The sequence below is a fragment of the Notolepis coatsorum genome, assembly GCF_963971535.1.
Source record: "Notolepis coatsorum genome assembly, chromosome: 17".
In the NCBI taxonomy this organism is placed as follows: domain Eukaryota; kingdom Metazoa; phylum Chordata; class Actinopteri; order Aulopiformes; family Paralepididae; genus Notolepis; species Notolepis coatsorum.
In genome coordinates this window covers 70,133,729-70,157,816 of record NC_140181.1, presented here as the reverse complement: position 1 = coordinate 70,157,816, position 24,088 = coordinate 70,133,729, and the positions used below count along the sequence as shown (strand labels likewise).

The 24,088-nt window shown below is 41.5% G+C and overlaps 2 protein-coding genes across 13 annotated transcripts in view; both read right to left on the bottom strand.

Annotated features, from left to right (window-relative positions):
- huwe1 (HECT, UBA and WWE domain containing E3 ubiquitin protein ligase 1) overlaps positions 1 to 7,397 on the bottom strand; it is a 145,280-nt gene extending 137,883 nt beyond the window's left edge. For 10 of the 12 annotated variants that reach the window (XM_084333859.1, XM_084333862.1, XM_084333860.1 and 7 more), the window contains exon 1: positions 7,359 to 7,396. The gene's annotated coding sequence lies outside the window, so the exon portion shown is untranslated. Of the gene's footprint in view, positions 1 to 7,358 lie in introns of all 12 variants that reach the window. The other 2 variants (XM_084333864.1, XM_084333868.1) reach the window with 1 other exon arrangement.
- A 297-nt stretch (positions 7,398 to 7,694) lies between these two features.
- Positions 7,695 to 24,088, bottom strand: part of phf8 (PHD finger protein 8) — a 63,490-nt gene continuing 47,096 nt past the window's right edge. The window contains exons 18-22 of the mRNA XM_084333874.1: positions 15,924 to 16,261; positions 14,923 to 15,018; positions 13,713 to 13,822; positions 13,246 to 13,609; positions 7,695 to 10,939 (exon numbers count right to left, since the gene is read on the bottom strand). Of these exons, the coding sequence (XP_084190000.1) occupies positions 10,851 to 10,939; positions 13,246 to 13,609; positions 13,713 to 13,822; positions 14,923 to 15,018; positions 15,924 to 16,261 (997 nt within the window). The 3' untranslated portion in view covers positions 7,695 to 10,850. The remainder of the gene's footprint in view (positions 10,940 to 13,245; positions 13,610 to 13,712; positions 13,823 to 14,922; positions 15,019 to 15,923; positions 16,262 to 24,088) is intronic.

The following is a 24,088-nucleotide window of genomic DNA, read 5'->3' as shown; positions in this document are numbered from 1 at the left end:
ACATTCATCTTAAGGTTTACCTCGCGGAGATCAGCATCATCCGCTCTGGTCGTGTTTACTCAGCGAGTGCAAGAGGGTGCCGGCCCGCTCAGGGTTTTGTTTAGCGTTGAAGGCATCCCGGGCAAGAATGTGTCGATGGGACGTATTATGTTTATTAATGTTATCCCTTTTTAGGATATTGTTACCCACGATATAGGGATTCTCTGATCGGATTTAATCTAATCCTTCTTTTGTTGGATTTAATACCTTAAAAAAGCGCTTCATTTTGTCGAAGTCACTCAGTCAGTGTACATTGAGCTTGCGACTCGCTGGAATATTGTTCACTAGGAATTATGGGATTTGGTGTTTGATATATGGACTCTACGCAGACAGGACATTGTTTTTAATCGCACAAGACTACAACTACCAAGTGGATAGCGTGGCGCTGTGGCCCATTCAACTTAATACCGTCACTATTTATTTTTTTGCGCCACACCCGCGGGCCATCGCACCAGTGCTACTGAGGTAAATCCATTCATCGCACAGACTGACGTCAGTGTAGCACGTGCAACATATATCTCGCACTGTACAGCCCTGGTGTATTGCACTATCACAGGACCTAGCATGTCTTACCATGCTCTGTAAAAATTCATGTACATATACCGATATTATGCCCTACTTTGATTACTTGTATTATTGCACAATGTCGTTCTATTGGTATTGGATTCTTATATTATTATTGTATTATGCACAATCGTTGCGGGCAAGACCCCCCGCATTTCACTGTATACTTGTATTTAAATATTGAGTGCAACTGTGGTGGATTACGTAATTCGGTGAGTTGGAACTATGGGTTGGCGGGTCCCCACGGACATTTTAGTGTCACGGACCTTCAGCTCCGGTAACGTTAGGAGGAGTTCATAATAGGGCTGGGTGATATAACGATAACGATAAATATCGCGATATATTTTAATAATCGATATCGGGAAAAAAAAATCGATTCTTTTTTTTTACCTGCAACAGGGCAGTTTTAAAACCAGAGACAGTAGACAGACTTGTCTTTCTTGCCTGCAACTTAAAGTAATGGCTTTGCTTGTCCAAATGACAATACTGACCAAATTGAGATTTATTTTTCTCTTGTCCATTTATTTTGTGTGCTTTCTAATTTAAAATACAGTTTGAAACCGTCTGTACACAGTAGGCTATGTGTGCTAGCAGAGCTAGACTCCAGTCACGAGTGACTGTGCACATGTGCGGTGGTTTGTCCACCAAAAAAGCGCCAAAAGATAGAAAAGAAACTAGCAGAGCCAGAACTGTTCAACTCCCCTGGAGCCACAGCCAGCAGAGAAGCCGGTTTACTTTCGCTTTTAAACCAGCTGCAGCCTGAGAACTGGAGTGTGAGGGGATGTAACACTAAAGATGGCGGCAACGACATTATAACAATTTCGATAATTATCGATATCGAGTGATATAACATTATCATATCGTTATCGCGATATGATTTTTTGCCATATAGCCCAGCCCTAGTTCATAACATCAACAAGCAGCACGAAAACGTGCGTTGTGTTGTACAAACTGCTAACGCTATGGCAAGATGTGTGTAGGCCTATGTAATGTTAATGGCTATGTTTTTAAAGTCGTAATGAAGATTGATTTATATTGTGCTTGCCATTTTTACACAAACTGACTAGCACCTGGCTGCAGTGCTGCTGCTGCTGCTGCTGCTGCTGCTGCTGCCGCTGCCTGCAGCCAGTGCTGACCTCTCCTGGCTCCGCCAAATGAATTTTTTTATTTGCGCGTCATCTGAACCGTACGATACACAGACGCCCCGAACCGTGGGGGTCGTACCGTACGGTACACGGTTCGAATGCGTATCGTCCCACCCCTAATATATATATATAGCGATTTTTTTTTTTTTTGCTATTTGCTAATTGCATCATTTCAAATCGCGATTTCGATTTTAAATCGATTAATCGTTCAGCCCTAGTCTACACATGGTAGTCTTTTTTCAAAGTGGACTACTTTTTATTTTATAAATGTTCCACAAATAAGGGAAGGACTCAAATATACCTGAATAGTTCAGGGTTTTATTTCAAAGTAGGTCTACAGACACCAGTGTTTTGTCTCCTCTTCTGTGTTTCATTTAAAAATAGGTCTACACAGCCAGTATTTTTTCTCCTCTTCATAAGAGTTTGAGGTTTTCCTTTGTTATAACAGCAATAAAAAGTAAATTTTTCTTTTTGTTGCTTTATAATTCCATTAATGCAACAAACAGTGCTATAAGTATAAAGTATAATAAATCGCAAATTACTTTGGGTATGCAATTGTCAGACGTTTTATGCTAAATGTGGGGTATGCTTGGAGATATATAAAACATTATACACTGTGTTATCTCCATTTTAAGGGTAAATAGGTTGTGCGGCTCCCTGAGCATTTTATTTTGTGGGAGGGGGAAAAGTGGCTCTTTTGATAGTAAAGGTTGCTGACCCCTGCACTATACAGTAGCTATATCCGCGGCGATTGGGTCTAGTTCTTATTTATTTATTTTCTCCAAAATGAAGCCTTTAATCACCTGTACGTTGTATGTTAAGTGGTCCGCACACGGCGGGCGATTTTTGCCAGGCGACCGATTTTTTAAGCGAGGCGACCGACAGAATACCATTGTTATGAATGAGAAAACCCACACGGCAGGAGATTTTGAAGCGACGGTCGCGCAGCTATTTCTGTCGCCTGGCAAAAAATCACCTCGATCCTATTTTTTTTAGGCGACGGCAGGCGACACAGCAAGGACAATGAGGAAATAACATGACTTCTACAGTAGAAGTAGTACAGAAGTTCTACTGGTGTATCATTTGTACACCATTAATTTATCAATACATTCATTGATCAATAACCTACGTATTACCACCATGCTACTTATGTTCATTATTATTAACAGGAACAATTTAAATAAATAACGTTAGTTGGAGAAGCTATAGTGGCCGCTTGTGATTAACTAATAAATTAACAATGCGCCACGATGCACCTACTAGTGTTTTTATACTCGGGTAACAAAAGAAGTTGTGGATGTTGACAGGCTGCAGCTGATGTAATTTATAAGGTTTATTGTCCAAAGAAATGATGGTTGAGAACAAAACAGCGTCTTCAGTGAAAAACACGCTCTCAGCAGGTGCATAACAATACTTGTCCAATCGGTGGTAGTGAACGTATTGTAGCGATCAGTCATGCAGTAATGTCAAGAAGAATGAGGAGAGGTTGTATTCGTATATGGTGGTTTAATTCCAGCTCGATATGGGTTTTACAGGTTAATACTTCCCTCGTAAAGCACAACACAGCACAGCACAGCTACCTGCTAATACGCTCGCTTCACGACAACCTAACGTCCGGTCCCGGCGGTCTGTCCTCCTATATCTCCCGGGGGGAAACACCCCCCAGCTAACTTAGACAGAGCGACACATAGCTTATTATACATGTGAACGGTCGCCTCTGGTGTGTGGGGCCAAGCGTTTGTCGTTGAGCGAAAGACGATCGCATCGCCAGGTGACGTCGGTCGCTCGCCGTGTGCGTGCGGACCACTTTACAATTGCACTTTACTGTTGCAATGCATACTGTATGTATTCTGGTTGGATGCCAAACTTATTTTCGTTGTATTGTACTTGTGCTGTATGACAATACATTTTGATCAGTCACAAATTGCTTTCGCGCTATGGAGCGAGCGCGCGAGTGTGTATGCATGTACAGTATAGGGATGGGTACCGAATTCGGTACTTTTAAAAAGGTACTTACCGAAACACGTCAGTACTACAGAGTATCGATTCACGTGAGATACCGTAAAAAAATATATATATATATATTTTTTTTTATGTCAACGTTCACACGCACGGCACAATATACGCTTACCTAGGATTTGACTTGATTCAACAACAAAGCAGCCGGGGCAATGGCAAGCCGAAAACGGTCGAAAGTGTAGTTATTTGAAATTTGGATATATATTTTTTTTTCAAGACTGAGGTAGGTAGATTACATTTTTAAAGACTAAAGTACAGAAAAAAGGTACCATTGGGTACCGGTATCGATTCACAGGTACCGGTACCGTATCGGTTCAAATGTGAACGGTACCCATCCCTAGTACAGTATCCTCACAATATCGTGTATCAGCTGCTGCATCGTTAATAAGCCATTCATCATTACTCTATTCCACTATATCCGCACAATTGGTTTTAGTTCCTATTTATTTTGCAGTGTGTGTAATGCGCACAATGCCTCATCGAGTCATGACTATAAATGCAAAACGTAATTGTTGATAGTCATATTTATCTTTATTATAATTATTTAATTCTGAGGACATCTGTAGAATAGACTTGAACGCAATCACCAACACTATGCAATGCACAATACATGTGATGAAAATGGTAAAAGGCTTCATTTGGGATAAATAGTTGGTGATTGCATTCAAGTCGATTCTACAGACGTCCTCGGAATTAAATAATTATAATAAAGATAAATATGACTATTTGTATCATTAACAATTATGTTTTGCATTTATAGTCATGACTCAATGAGGCATTGTGAGCATTACACACACTGCAAAATAAATAGGATCTAAAACCAATTGTGCGGATATAGTGGAATAGACTAAGAATAGAGTAATGAATGTAAAAGTAAAGTGCAATAGTAACATACAATGCACATTGTATGTTACTATTGCACTTTACTGTTACATTTGCACTCTGGTTGGATGTTGTATTGTACTTGTGCTGTATAATGACAATACATTTTATCTAATCTAATCTCATTTTGATCAGTCGCAAATTGCTTTCGCGCTACCCGTTGAATATTTCCCCCATAAGGGTCAGCACGGAGCAGACGCAACGGATAGCCTCTCCTTATAAGGAGCTGGCGGGGCGTTTCTGTATGCAAATGAAGGTGTACGAGAATGCGCTTCCAATTTAAGAATGAATGACATTCTTCATTCATGAGAAACCAGCTGCTATGATTTTGCCCACTTACCAAGACCGTTTCACGTGTTCAGGAATCCGGACGAATTTCGTAATTTTTTTAGTACGAACTTTTTACCAAGATAGTTACAAAGATACTTATGAACATGTTCGAGAATGAGGTCCAATGTCGGTACCGGTGTCACTCAGTGCTCGGTTCTCTATACCCAACCCCATCTGTGACTAATTGCAAGGCAACCTATTGCAACAATAGGCAAGTCCCTACCTCCATGTGATTTTCATTGAACAGATTAGTTCTGAATGCATAACTCAAGAAGTGAATAACTTAACACTAGTTGTTGTAACCTAGTAGAGAAACATGGATAAAAAAAGTGATCACAGCTCAGGCAAAATGTTTAGATTAATTCACAAAAAGGAAACAAGGTTTAAAACCCATACAATCATTCAGATAAGCACTTGATTTCAGATCACATTTTTCCAATACATTTCTGAATTAGAAATACTTTATTCACCAAGTACAATACATGTAAAGAATGATCTTGTGGAATTTAAAACAGCACAATTAATGTATAAAGCAAAAGGTCATGTACTTCCAGGAAACATTCAAGAACTGTTCTTTGATAGGGAGGGGGGTTATAATCTGAGGGGAGAACTCAATTTAAAAGTTCTTAATGTACGTACTACCATGAGAAGACTGCATCGCAATATGTGGAGTGAAACTGTGGAACAGTCTGAATGTGGTGCTAAAGCAATGTCCAAATATGAGACAATTCAAACTGATTTATAAGGAAATGATGTTCACGAGGTACAGGGATGAGGAAGGGACTTGATATTCACGGGTGTTTACATTTTTATTTTATTTCCTTCATGTTTTAGATCGTTTTTTTTGTTTTGCATATATATATTTGTTTTGAAATGTTTTAAATTAGTACTCATTTGAGTAGTGGAAAAGGGGTAGGATTAAATAAGTGTATACTTCTTCCTACTCCTTTTCGAACATGTAAATTGAGTTATGTTTTGATTTTGTTTGTTTATTTTGTTTGTATTCATTTACATGTTCGAAATAAAGATTTCAAATCAAATCAAAATCTCGTTTACATTGGCATAGAGACAAACACATTTTTGATTCAATAGCCTTTACAATACAAAACTCTTCAAGTTAGTGGGCCAGCTAAGGGACCGTATTGAATGAACAAAAACAATTAAGTTGGCCACTGACAGTTAACATAACCATTCAACCATTGTTATACTAGAGAATGAGATCAAATTGGATATTAGAAATGATGTAACGTTAACATTATAGCCTTGCTGCCAGATGACCTCTTGTTTACAGGGTCTAATAATATTAGAAACGACGGTCCCAAAGGGACTGGATATAGCTGACCACCAACACTGGCTTGCTACTAATAAAAGCACCTGCTGTTGACAGTAGCTTCAGCTTATCAACGTGTATTCTACATTTTGCAGGTGCTTTCTTAACATTATGTGTAACAAGGTCACAACACGACAGGCTAGTCATTCTTTACATTCAAAAAGGCAACATTGGATATTGTAGTTTGAAGATTACTCGAGGACGCACATCTCAATCTAATCGATCTAACCTTGAATTCATTATTAGGTTAATCGAACCCTTTACACACTGATGACCCATCATCAGCCCAGCCATGCCAGTAGCGGGGACGCTAGCACCTGATGAGTTGCTACACTACTAGCTAGCTAGCGTTAGATAACAGTGAGAGTACGATGTTTAGGTTATATAGTTAGCTTGCTGTGGTTGGGCACGACCTCGATCGAGTCAACTAACATTTGAAAACTAGATTAGCAGCAACGTTGATGTGTGGTGAGCTAACGTTAACAGTTGGCTAATTAGCTAACGTTAGCTAAGTTAGTTGTAACTTACCACTAAAGCCAGATAACGTAAGGCAGCGATTATCGTCGGTTAGACAAGTATCTGTGCCGTTTAGTTTAGGCATACTTACTAGGAAAATTCGCATCCGCAATCTTGACACAAATTCTCACCGGGCAATTGTCTCTCGTCATTCGACAGAACATTCCGGTAGCTAACTAGCGAGCATGCTAATGTAGCTAGTAGTGGCCAAGAGACACACGCACACATACATGTAAATACACAGTGAGCGTGTGTGGCGTGTATGTTGGTGGGTTTGGCGCGTGCATGGCTAGCTAGCTCGCGACGAGAACAGCGCACAATGCATTTTCTATCGGTGGGATCATGGCTACATTAAAAATGGCGGTTTGCACAGCAGAAGACCCGGACTTTACCCTCAAAAAGACACTCTTGTTTTAGTCTCGTATCACAATTATTGATGCAATGAACACATCGTGGTTCTTTAAGATTATAAATGTATACATCACATCAGATATTGTCCAAATCCATGCCCTAGAAAATATATGTCTGCTTACCTCGTATGCGTGTTAATTTCACTTCTCCATCTTGCACTAGTGAGCAGCAGGGCAGTTTGGTTCTCGCGAGAATAATTGCCGGTTGGTTAGTTTGGGCACTCCCTTGTAATTATTATGAATATAGAAAATGTCTAAATAAAGTAAAACGAATAACTTACTAGCTACTAATACTCGTATTTCCATGGGAGAGGGGCATTATGTAATATGTATTAGGTTAATTGGTATTTTGTACAGAACCTCTATGGTAGTAAACATAATAATGTGCACATGAAAGCACACAGCACAACTGTTTTAGCTTTGAAAAATATACTTTAATTCAGCTTAATATGAAAATTTACTCAAGCTTACTGAATGTCAGGGGATAAATATCTGACATTTAATGACAAATGCAATTTGATCCCAATTTTGCATGGGATATTTTGCAGTTAAAATGGCATGACCTGTGGCAACATTTAGATAAAAATTGCCACTAAAATAATTAGTACACCAAACGCAAACAAATAAAAAAATAAAAACCTGAGAACTGTGTGATCCACACTTGAAAAACAAACAAACTGGAGTTCATTGTAATAATGAAGCCTAGTGAGTTCTGTCTACTACAAAGTGAAGAAAAGTCAAATTGATGTAAAGACTAGACGTGTTTAATACAACACAATATTTCTCATTTGTGATAACTGCAAGTCAGTGATATGAATCTTTGAAATGTGTGCGTCCCAATATACTTGATCAAAAAGGTATGTAAAGGTAGAATCTGTAGTGTCACCAAGCAGTGACCTCTAGGAAAAAGAGCCCTGCTTGATATTGCACTTTTTCTTTTTGGTCTGGTGTGTGGGTTGGAGTTGAGTGGGGATAGGGAGTGTGTTACAATTGTTGGCCACACCTCAGGCTCTGCCAAGGGAGGACTTGAGAAATTCACAGTATAAGTTAGCTATATATTATTCACAGACAGTATAACATATATATACCTATATATAAATAATATATACCATATTATAGCTATATCGTAACTTATTATACTGTGCATTTCTCCAGACTTCTCAACAGAACCCGATGTGTGGCCCAACAATCGGATCCCACCCCAAAAAAAAAAAGTGAAACACCAAGACTACGACTTTTGTCTGCAGGTCCCCGTTTCTACCTTTAAGCGTGGTAAGTGCGGTTCTTTTTGCCTGATTTAAAAAGTAAGAACAAAATCAATTATTGGCCCTCCCAGATTAAAGTCACACTATTTTTGGTATAGGGCACTCGAATACATTTCTTGAAAGAAAATAAATTTTGCCCAAGGTATATTTTATCTATTCCAGGCCTTATTTAACACAATGTTTGACAGTACACAGGCAAGAGTGAATATCAACAATAATCCATGTGTAACTAAACAGATGAATTTAAACAAGGGCAGTTTTTTTTAGCACATTAACTCCATTATTACATTGACAGTACATGACAAACTAACCATGACATAATTACGGCATACAAAAAAAACTAACTATTTTATATATTTTCCAAATACAGCAATGCATCATGTACAAGGTATGTTAAGAAAGTTTTCAAACAAAGTCTTTTGAACTATAAAAGAAATTAAATTACAACATTTATGTACATCTTAATCCATACTCGTTGTCTGCTGCAACTTCAATGTCCCCACATAGTTAACTCTACAATTCTGTCCAAATTTGTAACTACAACATTCCTTAAATAAAAAAGAAAAGCATGTCACTAGATCTGCTGGCCCAAGAATACTTGGTATACAAACCATAGTCAAATGAAGAGGCCTTCGGAACTAGTCTCTTCATATCACAACATCTTTACTGCTTGTACTGGGTAGCTATATAAATTACACATATTTACAACTTAAATCAAATAGTAAAAAATACTAATGAAAAAATTATGATCAAATATATTTACAAGTCTTAAATGGTTTGTAATGTCAATTTGAATGGTGGGGAGGAAAACACGGAGAGAAAAAAAAATAAAAAAACAGGTGGTGAAAACAAACAGGAAAACGAGCTATATGAGATTGTAAAATGTTGCCATATTAAATAAATATGAACATTTTAATAAATAAGATGACATTTTGAAACGGCAAATTGTCTTTGAAATAAAAATTCAAATGAGATGTGGCGAACTTGACAGTTGCCACATGCATACTAATCTTGCCTGGCTAAACCTCAGTATCGTCAAGTTTCACGGTAGGTCTGGGGAACATCAAGCGGTTTAACAAGACAGTGAAAATCCTGAGGCAGCCATTTGGTTGGCTGTAAGTTTTAAAAATGCCCACCTCCAGATGATGCAGCACCTTTGGTTTGTTTTCTGCGCAGGTTCGCCAGGCTTTGTTCTCATGACGCCAGCCTACTGTGTCTCTGCTCTTTTCTAACAGAGACCTGCCGTGAACATTGACACAGCCTAAGTCTGGCTATGCAAGACTGCACACACCGGTACATACAGACATCTATACAAACAAACGTTTGCCAAACTAAAGAGTGATGTTGCCGCCAACCCATTATGCTCACCGTTCTGTAGGCCATTGAGGCGAATATAAATCTAAATACAACTAGGGGGGAAATACAATAATCGAATCAACAGAAAAACCTGTACAATTAAGAAAAACACACATTAAATGAAATACCTGACTAGAAAATGTGTCCTTTCCCTTTTACAATTTCCTAATGGACATTACAACCTCCCCCCCCGCCAAGTACAGACACACTCAATAAGCCTAAAAATAAAAAGACTTATTCAAAAGAGGTAATTGTTTTACTTAGCTAGCTAGTTTTGCTAGTTAAAAAAGGTGCTGTAAGTGCTATTTTATTTATTAAAATAAGTGGTAAGTAGCTCTATATTCCAGCCATCACTGACATAGTGTTTGGTTGGTAACATGAGTCTCTGCTCTGCAGTAAACAGAAAATAAAATGTCCGGTAAACATTCTATTTTTACACCTTAACAGTTCACCAAAATATGTTTCAGACAACATTTTAGGTGCAAAATAGGATATGCAATTGCTGGATATTAATTCATATTTGATCTTCAGCGCCTAGTTTGACAGGAATGTAGCCAAAACGCCAATATCACTTACAGCACCTTTAAAATCTAAGGTAATTTCTGTCATTTTTAAATGCTTTTCATAATTACTTGTAGCCATGGCAAGAGTACACAATTACTTTCCATCATCAATTACAACAGCTAGCTCCCACATATGACAAGTGTTTTAACATAATTTCATAACTGTGCTCCTCAAAATGGCATAATGTGACTGTGAATGTGGAAGTATAGTATCAATGCAGATTGTTAATAATGAGCTGAACAGGAGAAATGAGCATATGTCATAGCAAGGGGAAAGTGAGATAACAGGTGAAACAATACTAAATAGCTTTAGCTATAGTACAAAATATAAATTACTATCTCTTGAAGCAGTCATTAATTCAATCTTTCTTTTTAACAAAATCCATTTTTCCATTCCCAATGAAAATCTTCAGCCACATTGCCAGTGTCTCTCAAAGGAGAAGTTTGCCATTGCGGTGAATTTTCAGAATTTTTCCAAGTCTCTGTTTTGCAGTTGCAAGTCCTTTCTTTGGACGTTTACCTGAGGGATAAAGGTGAAAAAGTTCAATTGAATGAAACAACGTTCTTCGACAGAAGTGTATGACCATGTTAGAGATGCACCAATCCACTTTTTTCAGTTTCCGATAACGATACCTGAACCGATATTAGAGCTCTTCTTTCTTGAATAATTACTATTAATACCCATTTAATAATTTATTATTTTAAAAAGAAATAAATCAATATAATTATCATCACCATCGGTAAGCTTACAAAACATTTACATTTAAATGTATTCCAAAGCAATTTATTTGAACTGTAGGTTAAGTAGGCTTCAAATACAAATGGGTAGTAATAGGCCTCCATAGTGCCAAGTAAAGTTGGATTAGCCTATTTACTCCTGGTAGTAGTAAACACACTGGAGAGACACACACACACTGGCTGACCGCTCCGCATTTCAACAATAGCATGCACACACACATCTCTCCCTCCTGAACAAGAAGTGAACGTAATATACAGCATGATTTAAAAACGAGGGTATAGTTATAATACTACTAGTTGTAATTTTCTGTAGCACTATTATTATTAGGGATGTCCCGATCCGATCACGTGATCGGCGCCGATCACGTGATTTTCAGAGGATCGGGGGAAAAAATAAAAAAAATTGCCGTAAAAAAATAATAAAAGTTTTATTTTATTCAACAAACATGACCATGTTCACGTCTTAAACTCATACTGAGGCCTTAGTTTTGGTTTTAAATTACATATCATCATTCATTTATTTATTGTCACACAGCAGAAGAATTTGCCAAAACAAATGCATTTCCTTTGATTTACACAGTCACACGACAGTGACGTGGGCCGAAAAATAGGAGACCTCACAACGCGTCGCTCCCAAAACACCGGCAGATCCACCTGATAACTCGTAACACTTGAGCAGCTAGACAAAATGTCAGAAGTTTTGAAGCATTTAAAAATTTAAACAGAAGCCAGTCCAATACGCACACGTTCCACGTGCGTTCAACGTTATACCGGACGCACGCCGCCAAAGGACGGACGGATAGAGCATAGAGAAGTGCCCGCGTGGGATATCGATTCAACGTCAAGGTGGGACCGAGACGGAGGGATACACACGACGTGGTACATCAGGAGGACGCAGTCAACTCAAGGAAAGTGCAAACGCTAATGTTGACTGTTTTTCTGAGTGGAATCGCCGTATTCTACTAGTGCTAGGATTGCTAGTGGGAGCTAACTGGCTAAGTGGCTCTGCTAGCCATCCGAGTGATAACACTGCTAGCCACTAGCCAACCAAGTGCTAACTGATTTGATTTGATTTGATATTTTTTATTTTCGTGTCTTACATACAGATGTATGCCCAGCCCATATGGGCTTACAAGACACATAACAATAAGTATATAATAATATACTTTACCAATTACTTAACAAATGACATAGACCAAGATGGCCATACAAAAAATACAAGAAAATACAATAAAACGTAATATAACACAAGCTGTACTCAATGTAAATAAACAGAAAAGCAAGGTGAATTCAAATACAATTATATAGGATACAGTGTGTTTTGTCTCAGGTGCCATGCCTTCTCCAAAAATCCTGCAAAACCGAAGATGTCCTCCACACTGCTAACACTGCAACAGATTGAAACTTTGCATATTTCTCATATGGTGAATGTAATGCGCTCGACTGGGACTATTTCAAGGGAACAGAGGGGCTTGTCTCGCTTCGCCAGTTTCTGACAAAAATGCGTCAAATTGGTTACTAATGTGAAAGATCAGATCGGGAAAGATCGGTATCGACAGATACTCAAAATCACATGATCGGGATCGGATCGGGAGCAAAAGAAGGCGATCGGGACATCCCTAATTATTATAAAAAAAAATTTAATGGTTGCAATCTGGAGCCCGGCTATGAAATGTGGATCGGGTACGTGGATCGGTGAAGTCAGGCCAATATCAGATATATGAATTACGTAATATCGGAACCTGATGTGTTGTTTAATGGCAGTCCTCCACTGCGGTTCACTAAAATATGCTTCCGACAACATTTTATTTAACATATCTGATCTCCAACGCTTGGTTTGACAGTTTGATCTGAATTTTGTGAGACAAGTGTTCTGCAATTCCAGAGTGGCCTTTACTTGCAATTCTTGTATGAAAAGTGCTATACAAATAATGTTTATTATTATTATATTCCTACCTTCCTGACTTGCTTCACAAGCCTGTTGTGTAATGGAGAAGCATAACAGGCAACACGACACAGGTAGGATACAAATGCTTGCCATCCTGTACCATGCTGGTCAATGAAGAAGTGTCATACGTCTATGCTTACCTTGCCCAGCTCCTGAGGCACCTTGGGTCGCTAAGCCTGCAGGAGACGTGCCAGAGGAATAAGTGCTGCTATTCTGTGGAGAGAGGGAGGGTCGCCTAGAGGTGAGGAAAACACCAGGGGCCATGGCTCCGCTGCCTCTAGGGCCCCCAGGGCCAAAGGGACCTGGTCCTGCTGTGTATTCATGGTCCAACAGGCTGGCAGAGTAGTACTCCATCCTTCTGTCTGGGCTGAAGTCTGCAGCAGGCTCCGGGGCTGGTGGAGGGGAGGGTGCGGCTGCTTCTGCCTGAACAGGGGCAGGAGGGGCTACAGGGGCAGGGGGGCGCTGCTTTTTGGTGTATTTCCTCTTAGCAGGCTTCTGCTGCTCCTGTGTCATAAGCAAACAAGTGGAAAAAAAGTTGAAAGAGTGAAACATAGCCTCATACTAACTGGCCTCATGGTTCATGGCATATCCTACACATCCAACTCACCTGCTGTGCCAGCTTGGCAGCAGCCGCAGCAAGACCAGTCTCCACAGATGCCACCCTTGCCCCTTCCCGGGCCGGGCGCTCCTGTTTGGGCAGGGTGGGCATTACCCGTGCTAGAAATGCAAAGATTATGTTAGCAGATCCTTAAACAGATTAGCGGAATCTTAAAATGCACTGATATTCAGGCTTTAGTCACACACATACACACACACACACACTGAGGAGAGTACTGTAACAAACTCATGTCTGCTCTGCCTTGCACATTTGCGTTTTTGGCAATTTTCACCAAACCTTGTGGATAAGTTGACAGTTAATGAAGGACCTGCACTATTGAACGTTTTCCAGATTAGTCGACGATCGACTGCACGGATCAAACCATTGGTGTGTATGAGAAGAACCAAGATGGTGATCAACAAGATTCTACACATTATTCAAGCCAAAAGTCTTTATTCGTCACATACACATCATCACAAGTACAATGGTAGAGAAACGTTTTTACAGCAATTCATTATTCAGTGGATGCTAGAGGTGGGAAATATGGCCAAAATATCATATCACAATACTTCTATACATTTTCACGATTCATGATACTCTATGTATCACAATCTTTTTCAATTAGCTTTTATGTGGCTATTTTTGGGATATCATTTCAAAATATATTTTTCCAATAATGTGAATCAATTAAAGCCACATATTTCTTTATGTATTATTATTATTATTATTATTATTATTATTATTATTATTATAATAAAGATCATGTCTTGTAGCAGTTGCTATTTCAAGACAATATTTCAATGCAGACTAATAAAAAATTTATTGATCTACAGTTGATACAACTAGGCCTATTTCAACAAGAAATTGACCCATGCCAGGATTTCAAGATTTGACGTTTAGCTGCATGGACACTTTTACAGTCTCCTCGAAGGATTTCATGAAGATCATTGCCGTTTACATCCCCAGCCTGAAGCTCAGGCTGAACGGTGACCGGAGATAGGTGATGGTGATTGTGAACAATATTGCGATATAATAAATAAATCATTTTAAATAAATCATTTTGTAAAGAAAATTACAAAATATCAAGGTATCTACAGTAAATTATAGGAATTTCTTGAGCCATGGAACGAGACCAAATGTCACTTGTGCAGTCTATAACGAGTCTACTAAATGTGCTTGGTATTCTCCTTAATGACTTAATGACAGATGAATACAGTACCTTTGGGGCTCCAAGGTGTATCATCCCAGTTCTTCTTCCGTTTCATCTTGGCTTTGTTGGCATGGTCCTCCTCATCAGACTCTAAGGAGGGGTAGACTGAAACAGTGCAAGGGTTCATGTTCAATTAATAAATCATTAGCCTCATTATTAACAAACTTTAACCTGGCGCTGTTACCATTTAATCATTTAGCTGACGCTTTTATCCACAGTGACTTACAAGTTCAGTACAACATGTCAGCAGGAAGGGTACAACTCTTTCAGCTATGTAACAATTTGTCAAACAGTGTTGAACTTGGGTGCTAGTCTTTTTTTTTTTTTATCTACTTTTTCTCCCATTTTTCAATTTTTTCTCCCATCCCAATTTCGTATCGTCCAATTCTACCCTCCCCTGTCTCGAACGCCGTTAGGCCATGCCTCCCACAAGCCGGCTGCAATGTGGACGAAGCCTTACATCACGTGTCCCCTCCGGTACTCGAGGAAGCAGCCGTCGCATCTTTTCACCTGCACAGCGCGATCTCTCAGTGTCGGGGGTCTGCGTGGGAGGGACACGCCGCCCCCGTCGCTTCCTGATTCTGCTGCGCAGGCGCACCAACCGACCTGTAGGAGTCGCTGTCCACAACGTCCGATCCCCACCCATCAGCTTCCCACCCCCTAATACTGCCAATTGTATTAGTATGAACGACCAGCCAAGCCGATAGCAATGCGGAGAGCTGGGCTCAAACCCAGCGTCTCCTGTATTGGTGGCGAGCGCCTTGCCCACTACACCACCTAGCCACCCCTGGGTGCTACAGTCTTGAGTGCATAGTAGTAAAGACATAGTAGTAGGTAGTAATATAGTCAAGGAATATTTAATTTAGTAACAAAGTGCATGATAGTAAAAGACAGTACGAAGGTTATTATTTTATTTTTCTCATTTCAGATTTTGATTGAGCCTTTATATAGTGTCCTTTTGATTGGAGTTTCCTGCCCGAGCAGCAGGTGTGAGAGTAAGCGTGCCTCACCATAGTCAGAGTCTTTAAAACATGTGCCAAGTGTCTCTTGATCATCTGGACTGTCCTCGTCGCTAATGTGACGGGCCGGACGTTTGACCGGCCTCTTCCCGGGACGCTGTTGGATGACAGGCTTCTTCTCAGGACTCGCTCCTGTCTTTTTCGAGCCTCCGGTCACCCACACGGCCCTCCCCCCTTTCTCCTTGACCACGGCGAGCCCCTCAGTCAGGCCTCCGGAGATGGAGAGGGGAGAAGACGAGGAGGACGAGGAGGACGAGGAGGGAGGGTTGGCCATGGAAAGCATGCCCTGGATGGCGTCACGTGTACTGGGAGAGGCCGGGGCTTCCTCGCTGGGTGAGAGAGACAGGTCGGAGGATTGAGAAATCACACAAACATGATGGAAACATGTCAACTGTGCAAGTTTCTAAGTATCAAGTCAAGTGGTCCTTTATTAACCCCTTGCGGATACTCAGGTTCTTACAACACAGTTAAGACATTTCTCCTTTCCTCTCATAGTCATATCTCCCAACTGCTGCCATTATCATTGGAACTCAGAAAGTACACATCTTATCTTAGCTACGATACTCATATTTTGACGTTTTCATTTACATATGATCCTGAGTTTGAATCCTGCGTGTGGAGGAGTCAATTACCACCACATGACTCTGGTTACATGGAGACCACGACTGGATTATCTCCACAAATCAAAGTGTTCGGAATATTGGAGTGGGCCGGCTGTTTACAGGTAAGGGAGTTCATATGGGTAGGTGTTTACATATCTAACTTTATAGCATGCAATCATCTAGTTGAAGTATACTTGGTTTTGTCATGTGCAGTCATGTATATACAATTAAATATTTCTGGTATCCGGGGGCGGAGGGTAGGATGAGGAGGAAGCTGCACGCAATCCTAGAGAACGCCTCCCATTCCCTCTATGAAGAGTTAGCGAAGTGGAGGAGCGTGTTCGGCCATAGACTCGTCCTCCCCCGGCACACCACAAATCACCTTGGTCAAGCCTTCGTGCCAGTAGCCACCAGGCTCAACAACCAAGAGTAAGGCTTGACAACTGGACCCTCCCTCTCCTCGAGACCAGTCGCCCCCCCCCCCCCCCCCCCCCCCCCGCGGGAGCTCCGTGCCTACATGGCAGCAGAGTTACACTGTGGCTGGGGGGCACCAGGAAGCTGATGATAGGCGTGTTTGAGATTGGCGAGGCCTGCGCAGATCTGCACAGTTTTTACTACGGCCTTGCCAAGCGTGTTGCATGATGGTTAGAATGTTGTCCGACTTGCTCTCGAAATCTGACTAGGCGAGCCGCGTAAATCTCACAGGGGCGAGCCACGCACAGCCTTCAGAGCTAGGTGCCACAGTACCTCTCCAGCGATTGCTTGACGCAAATGCATGATGGGAAGCGACTTGCTATGGTCTGCGCATTGGCTCAGAAAAGTTGTCACCAGCCACAAGAGGAAGTTATGAGACGTTTGATTGAAAACTTTATTAACCGATTGCAGAATGGATACAATACAGTACGGGTCCCGTCTACCAGTCTACCCGTCTATCAGATATATTTATTATTATTATTGGATACAGGAGTTTGGGTACGAAGAGCTTCTTCAAATAACCTTATCATCATATCATCATGATAAACTTCATGAACTGTCAGACAGACACCAAATTATTTTTATCATTGTACTGACATTCACAATTGAACGCTTTACAGTTTACACATTCCTCATGAATGCGGTCTTAATAACCATCTCTGCAATGGAGTTTATATCAAAATAACAATATATCAACCCCCCTAAACAAATAGTTGGTGATTGCGTCTTCAAGTCGATTCTACAGACTGACTGTTTCTATCATCGGAATTAAATAATTATAATGATAATAAATACGACAATTACATTTAGCATTTATAGTCATGACTCAATGAGCAATCTGAGCATTACCGCTCTATGTACAGTACTTCTCTAAGCCGCCTGGCTCTCAGTTAACCCAATCGCTAGATAGATTAACGAATTCCATATAAATCTATAGTTCATTAACTCATTCAGCGCCAGGGGTCGCTGTCTACCTTCTGGCTAGAACTAGGGATGCCCCGATCGATCGGCCGATATTCAGTATAAATATGAGATCGGTGAATTCCGATAATGCTTTATTTTCGCCGATCGTGAAAACCGATCGATGACACGTGCGAAAATCATGATCCAATTCTCATCGGAGTTCTCACTCGCTGTCTTCTCTCTCTCGCACACAGCTGCTGCTGCACGCCTTGCCCCTCCCCCTCCCAGACCCATGTCAACAAATGCTCTGGCATAGTCGAGTGCATGAGACCTCCGTGAGCTAATGTTAGCTACCTAGCTAACGTTACCGTTTAAACAAAATGACCCAGTCAACTATTCACTTTAGTTTAATCCATGAGGCATTGTCTAACATTATCTAGCTGGCTAGCAGTAGCTACAGATCGCTCCTGATATCAATGTCTTATAACATCATGTCATCATATAACGCTGTCACCACCCTTACCAACAGCCTTGGCAACCTGTCCTCCCTGGTCAAGCCCTATGTCAAGAACCTAGGTGTCATTTTTTATCCACAATTTAAATTTGACAGACAAGTGAACTCAGTGGTAAAGGCATGTTTTTTCCAACTACGCACCATTGCCAAACTCAAAGCCCTTCTCTCCCCTGCAGACCTTCAGAGTCATCCACGCCTTAATTTCATCTAGATTAGACTACTGCAACTCTCTCTCTATATAGGCATTAACCAGTCTTCCCTGTCCCGCTTACAACTGGTACAAAACGCTGCTGCCAGACTGTTGACCGGAACCCGCAAGAGAGACCACATCACCCCTGTCCTTGCCTCCCTTCATTGGCTCCCAGTACGCTACAGGATAGATTTTAAGGTTCTCCTATTTGTTTTTAAAGCCCTTAATGGTCACCCCCCCCTCCTACATCTCAGACCTCCTATCCCCCTATTCCAACACCAGGTCCCTCAGGTCAGCCGATCAGAGGCTCCTGACAGTCCGGAGGTCTAACCTCAAGCTCAGGGGGGGCCGTGCCTTTGCTATCGCAGCCCCTGAACTGTGGAACAGCATCCCCACCTCCATTGGGCTCGCCCCCTCGATAGATGCCTTCAAATCGAGGCTCAAAACCCACTTCTACCTACTAGCCTTTCCCGTTCACTGACTCATGCCCTGTTTTCCTATGTGTTTGCCTGTGTGCCCTGCCATAAAACAGAGTGTGATTCTTGTCTTTATGTATCTATGTGTACCTACCCTCTGTACAGCACTTTGGTTGACACACGTCATGTGAAATGTGCTATATAAATAAATCTGATTGATTGATTGATTGATTGATTGATTGATTGATCATTCGTTTTTGCAGCTGTTGGCTAATTAGCCATCGTGCTTCATAGCCTTAACTGAACACTGAGAACATCTTATAAGTTTCAGGTCATAGGAAAATACTTTGACTATAATGGTCAGAAGTAAATTAACTTAGATACTGTTATAATTAACACCCAGTACTATTCACTTTACTTAATTTCTAAGATTAGATTAGATCATTTAGAGGGGCGGCTAGGTGGCAAGGCGCTCGCCACCAACGCAGGAGATGCTGGGTTCGAGCCCAGCTCTCGGCGTTGCTACCAGCTTGGCTGGTCGTTCATACTAATACAATTGGCAGTATTAGGGGGTGGGAAGCTGGTGGGTGGGGATCAGACGTTGTGGACAGCAACTCCCACAGGTCGGTTGGTGCGCCTGCACAGTAGAATCAGGAAGCGACGAGGGCAGCATGTCCCTCCCACGCAGACCCTCGCCGCCGAGAGATCGCGCTGTGCAGGTGAAAAGATGCGACGGCTGCCTCCTCGAGTACCGGAGGGGACACATGATGCAAGGCTTCGTCCACATTGCAGCCGGCTTGTGCGAGGCATGGCCTAACAACGTTCGAGACAGGGGAGGGTAGAATTGGACAATGCGAAATTGGGGACGAGAGAAAAATAGAAAAATGGGGAGAAAAAGTAGATAAAAAAAAAAAAGATTAGATCATTTAGACCGGACTTTGAGAATGCCTGTGTTAGACCTACAGTATAATACTGCCAGCTGCTATAAGAAAACAAAAAACGATCGGTATTGGCAGTGTATCGGCCGATATGACTATAGACGATCGGTATCGGTGGCAAAAAACGTGATCAGGGCATCCCTAGCTAGAACGCCATCGCTTTAATCAATGGGGAGACTGCGAAATTTGCGAGTGCTTAAAATATATCTTATATTATAGCTATGGGTCTAATAACACCGTCGATTGTCAGTGAGTTGCTTCTGGTCAACATGCAAAAAACAGATGTCTTGAAAGTTGCTAGACTCGCAGATGTATCGTTGTAAACGCTCGTCCTGCTGGAGTATTTAAACCCTGCCCGCATGGCTCAGATCGGCCCAGAAAAGAAACAACAACATTTTTAATGGAGTGCAATACCGGCTGGAAGGCGTAGGCGGCGGTATTTGCCATTTTGCGAGCTCAGACCCATTCCCAATGATAACATCAGGCTGGATGGATGAAAATTTTATGGATATAGCAAATTAAAAAAATATAAAAATACTTTTCTCGTGATTGGTGCTGAACGCGAGTTAACCCGACTTTTTCCGTGATTGGCGCAGAATGAGTTAACGATGCAGCAGCTGAGCTGATGCTGTATCCCACACACACACACACGTCGCGCGCTACAGCGTGAAAGATGATAATAATAAATGAAGACTTGATTCACATCAATTTGTGTGAATGAGTGAGTGACTTATAGTATTTCATTTTCTACCTGTTCTCATTATACCCCCCACATAAAATCCAAAGGATAATTAGCTGGTCAAAGATTATCAGTGCGCTCTCGAAATTATAATAAACCGAAATTATAATATGGTTATATCTCGTTGCACACATCTTACATGATAAAGCGTCTGCTGAATAATTCTGTTTTGCCTCAATATATAAAGTATTCATACCCCTTCACTTTTTCCACATTTTGTTATGTTACAGCCTTATTGCAAAATGTATTAAATTAAAAAAAAATCCTCAAACTTCTACACACAATACCCCATAATGACTAAATGAAAAAATATTTTTAGAATTTTTTTACATAAGTATTCACACCCTGCTATGACACTCACAATTTTGCTCAGGTCCATCCTGTTTCCTCTGACCATCCTTGAGATGTTTCTACAACGTGATTGGAGTCCACCTGTGGTAAATTCAATTGATTGGGCATGGGCATGATTTGTAAAGGCACACAACCCGTCTATATAAGGTCCCACAGTTGACGGTGCCAGGGTTCCCGTTGTCCGGTAATTACCGGTTTTTGACCGGCAAAATCTGTTGAAGTCCGACATATTTAATCTCTCCGGTCATAATGTCCGGTGAAAATAATTCCCTCTAAGCACAATTTGATTATTTGAGTTGTATTAAAATAGGCTAAAATTAAATAGCCTATGCGATGAACGAAACAATTACATTTGTTTCATCGTTGCTTCACCAAGCAGGTCTAATAATGACAACGATGTTGTCAGCGGGAGCTTAGTGCTGGATTTGCGAGAGCATGCAGCTGCAGATCCACAGAACCCACAGATCTGTGCCCGCACAGTGCAATACTCCAATTCAGCCATTGGCAATTCAGCTGTTGGGTGGGGGGTGCTGCTGAGCGGTCCCCAGACCGGACGTGAAAACACCTCTCTCTGCGGCTCTGCAGCTGCATGCTCTCGCAAATCCAGCAGCACCAAGTCGTTGGGAGATATACATCACGCAAACCCACGATAATGTTGCCGTCTCTCTCTGCCAAATGCAGGGCACAAAATTAACTTTTTGACTCACCGGCCAGTGGCGGGTAGATGGGAAAATTCTACCCGCCAAGCATATTTCTTACCGGCCAAAAAGAATACGCATTTTTGTGTCACATATATATAATTCAGTACATTTCAAGTAGATAAGCTATTACGTTGAAGAATACACACTTAAAGAGGCCAGAGTTAAATTTGTACTCTCTCTCTCTCTCTCTGAAGTCTAAACTTCACAACACACAATCTAAAACCCCTCCCTACCTCCCTCTCCCAAACCATTCCTACAGCAATTATTTTATGTTGCATGATCATGTACATTTATTTTGTATAATTTTTTTAACATTTAAATATCAACATTATCTGGCAATCCTCAGTAAATACTATCAACTCATGTCATCTGGTCTTTTCCACGCGCACACACACACACACACACAGAAAGGGCTCCTTAATTGAACAAATAGAGAGAGGGATGGAGAGAGCCCCACTCCCCCTTTATAACCTCAGCTCAGCTGTTTTCTGTCTGAGCAGGATTGGCTAGTTTAGCTCAGAGGCTCTGGTTTAGCTTAGCTAGCGGCTAACGTTATTTTCCCCCGACGGAAATGAATGACTAGGATGCCAAGCTTGTTAGAAGCATTGGAATTTACACTGCACATAGAAACAGCGTGGGAAAAAAAAGCTGGGACTGATTTAGTTCGCAAAATGCGACCAAAGCACTCTGGAGCTATGCTATAATCTTCACACACGGACGGACGTTTGTCACGTTTCACAAGCTGTTGTTGTTGGGCGTATACGTAGCTACCTTGGGCTACTTCTGATTGGTGAGCAATGAGAGCACAGCACTTCTGATTGGTAAGCATGACTGGCACGCAAGAAAAAAACTTGAATCAAACTCGCTGTATAACGTATCCCAAATCGCAGGCTTTGCGATTTGCTAAAAGGTGACTGTCGTAAGACCAAAACACACCGCAGTTTTAATTATTTTATATTACTATTTTCATTTTGTTACCCGCCACGTGGCGGACAGACCTCTCAGTGTCACTCGCCAAACCTAAAATATGCCCGCCATTGGCGGGTGGCGGGCTCTAATTTCGTGCCCTGGCCAAATGTATCAGTTCTTTGCTTGATATAATTAATACAAATGTCCAATATAACGGAATTCGTTAGCTCATAAAAATTTGATTATAACAGACTGCTGTTTATTAATGTCGGGCAGACTGCCCACAGACACCTCAAGTCGGCAGCAGCACGAAGTCTCAAGGGACTTATTTTATTTGGAATATATTAAAAAGTAGCCTAGTTTTAAGTTAAAATATTATAAATGCCTTGAGGATGTCATTCTTTATATAGGCCTATCAATTGTTTTTAAGCTCAATAAACTCTGACCGGAATTGATCCCACTCAGACCGGCAAAAGAAATGTCTAACGGAAACCCTGGACGGTGCATGTCAGAGCACAAACCAAGCCATGAAGTCCAAGGAATGGTCTGTAGACGGCGGCTACGTGGAGTAGTGGGCAAGGCGCTCGCCACGAAATGCTGGTGATGTTGGGCTCGTCAGTTCGAGCCCAGCGCTCCACATTTGCTTTCAGTTTAGCTGGTCGTCCGTACTAATACACATTGGCCGTATTAGGGGGTGGGAAACTGATGGGTGGGGATCGGGCGTTGTGGACAGCGACTCCTACAGGTCGTTGGTGCGCCTGCGCAGTAGAATCAGGAAGTGTCGTGGGCAGCGTGAGCCTCCCACGCGTTACTCCTCGCCACTGAGAGATCGAGCTGCGCAGGTGAAAAGATGCGACTGCTGTTACCTCAAGTACCGGAGGGGACTTGTGCTATGTATGACTTAGTCCACATTGCAGCCGGCTTGTGGGAGGCAAGAAACAGCGTCCGTGACAGGGGAGGGTTGAATTGGATGATACGAAATTGGGATGAGAGAAAATATAGAAAAATGGGAGAAAAAGTGGATAAAAAAAAGGAATGGTCTGTAGACCTCCGAAACAGGATTCTATCGAGGCACATATCTGGGGAAGGGTACAAAAATGTCTGCAGCATTGAAAGTGCCAACGAGCACAGTCATCTCCATCATTCGCAAATGGAGGAAGTTTGGAACCACCAGGACTCTTCCTAGAGCTGGCCGCCTGGCCAAACTGAGCCATCGGGGAAGAAGGGCCTTGGTCAGGGAGGTGACCAAGAACCTGATGGTCACTCTGACAGAGCTCCAGTGTTCCTCTGTGGAGATGGGAGAACCTTCCAGAAGGACAACCATCTCTGCAGCACTCCACCAATCAAGCCTTTATGGTAAAGTGGCCAGACGGAAGCCACTCCACAGTAAAGGCACACGACAGCCCGCATGGAGTTTGC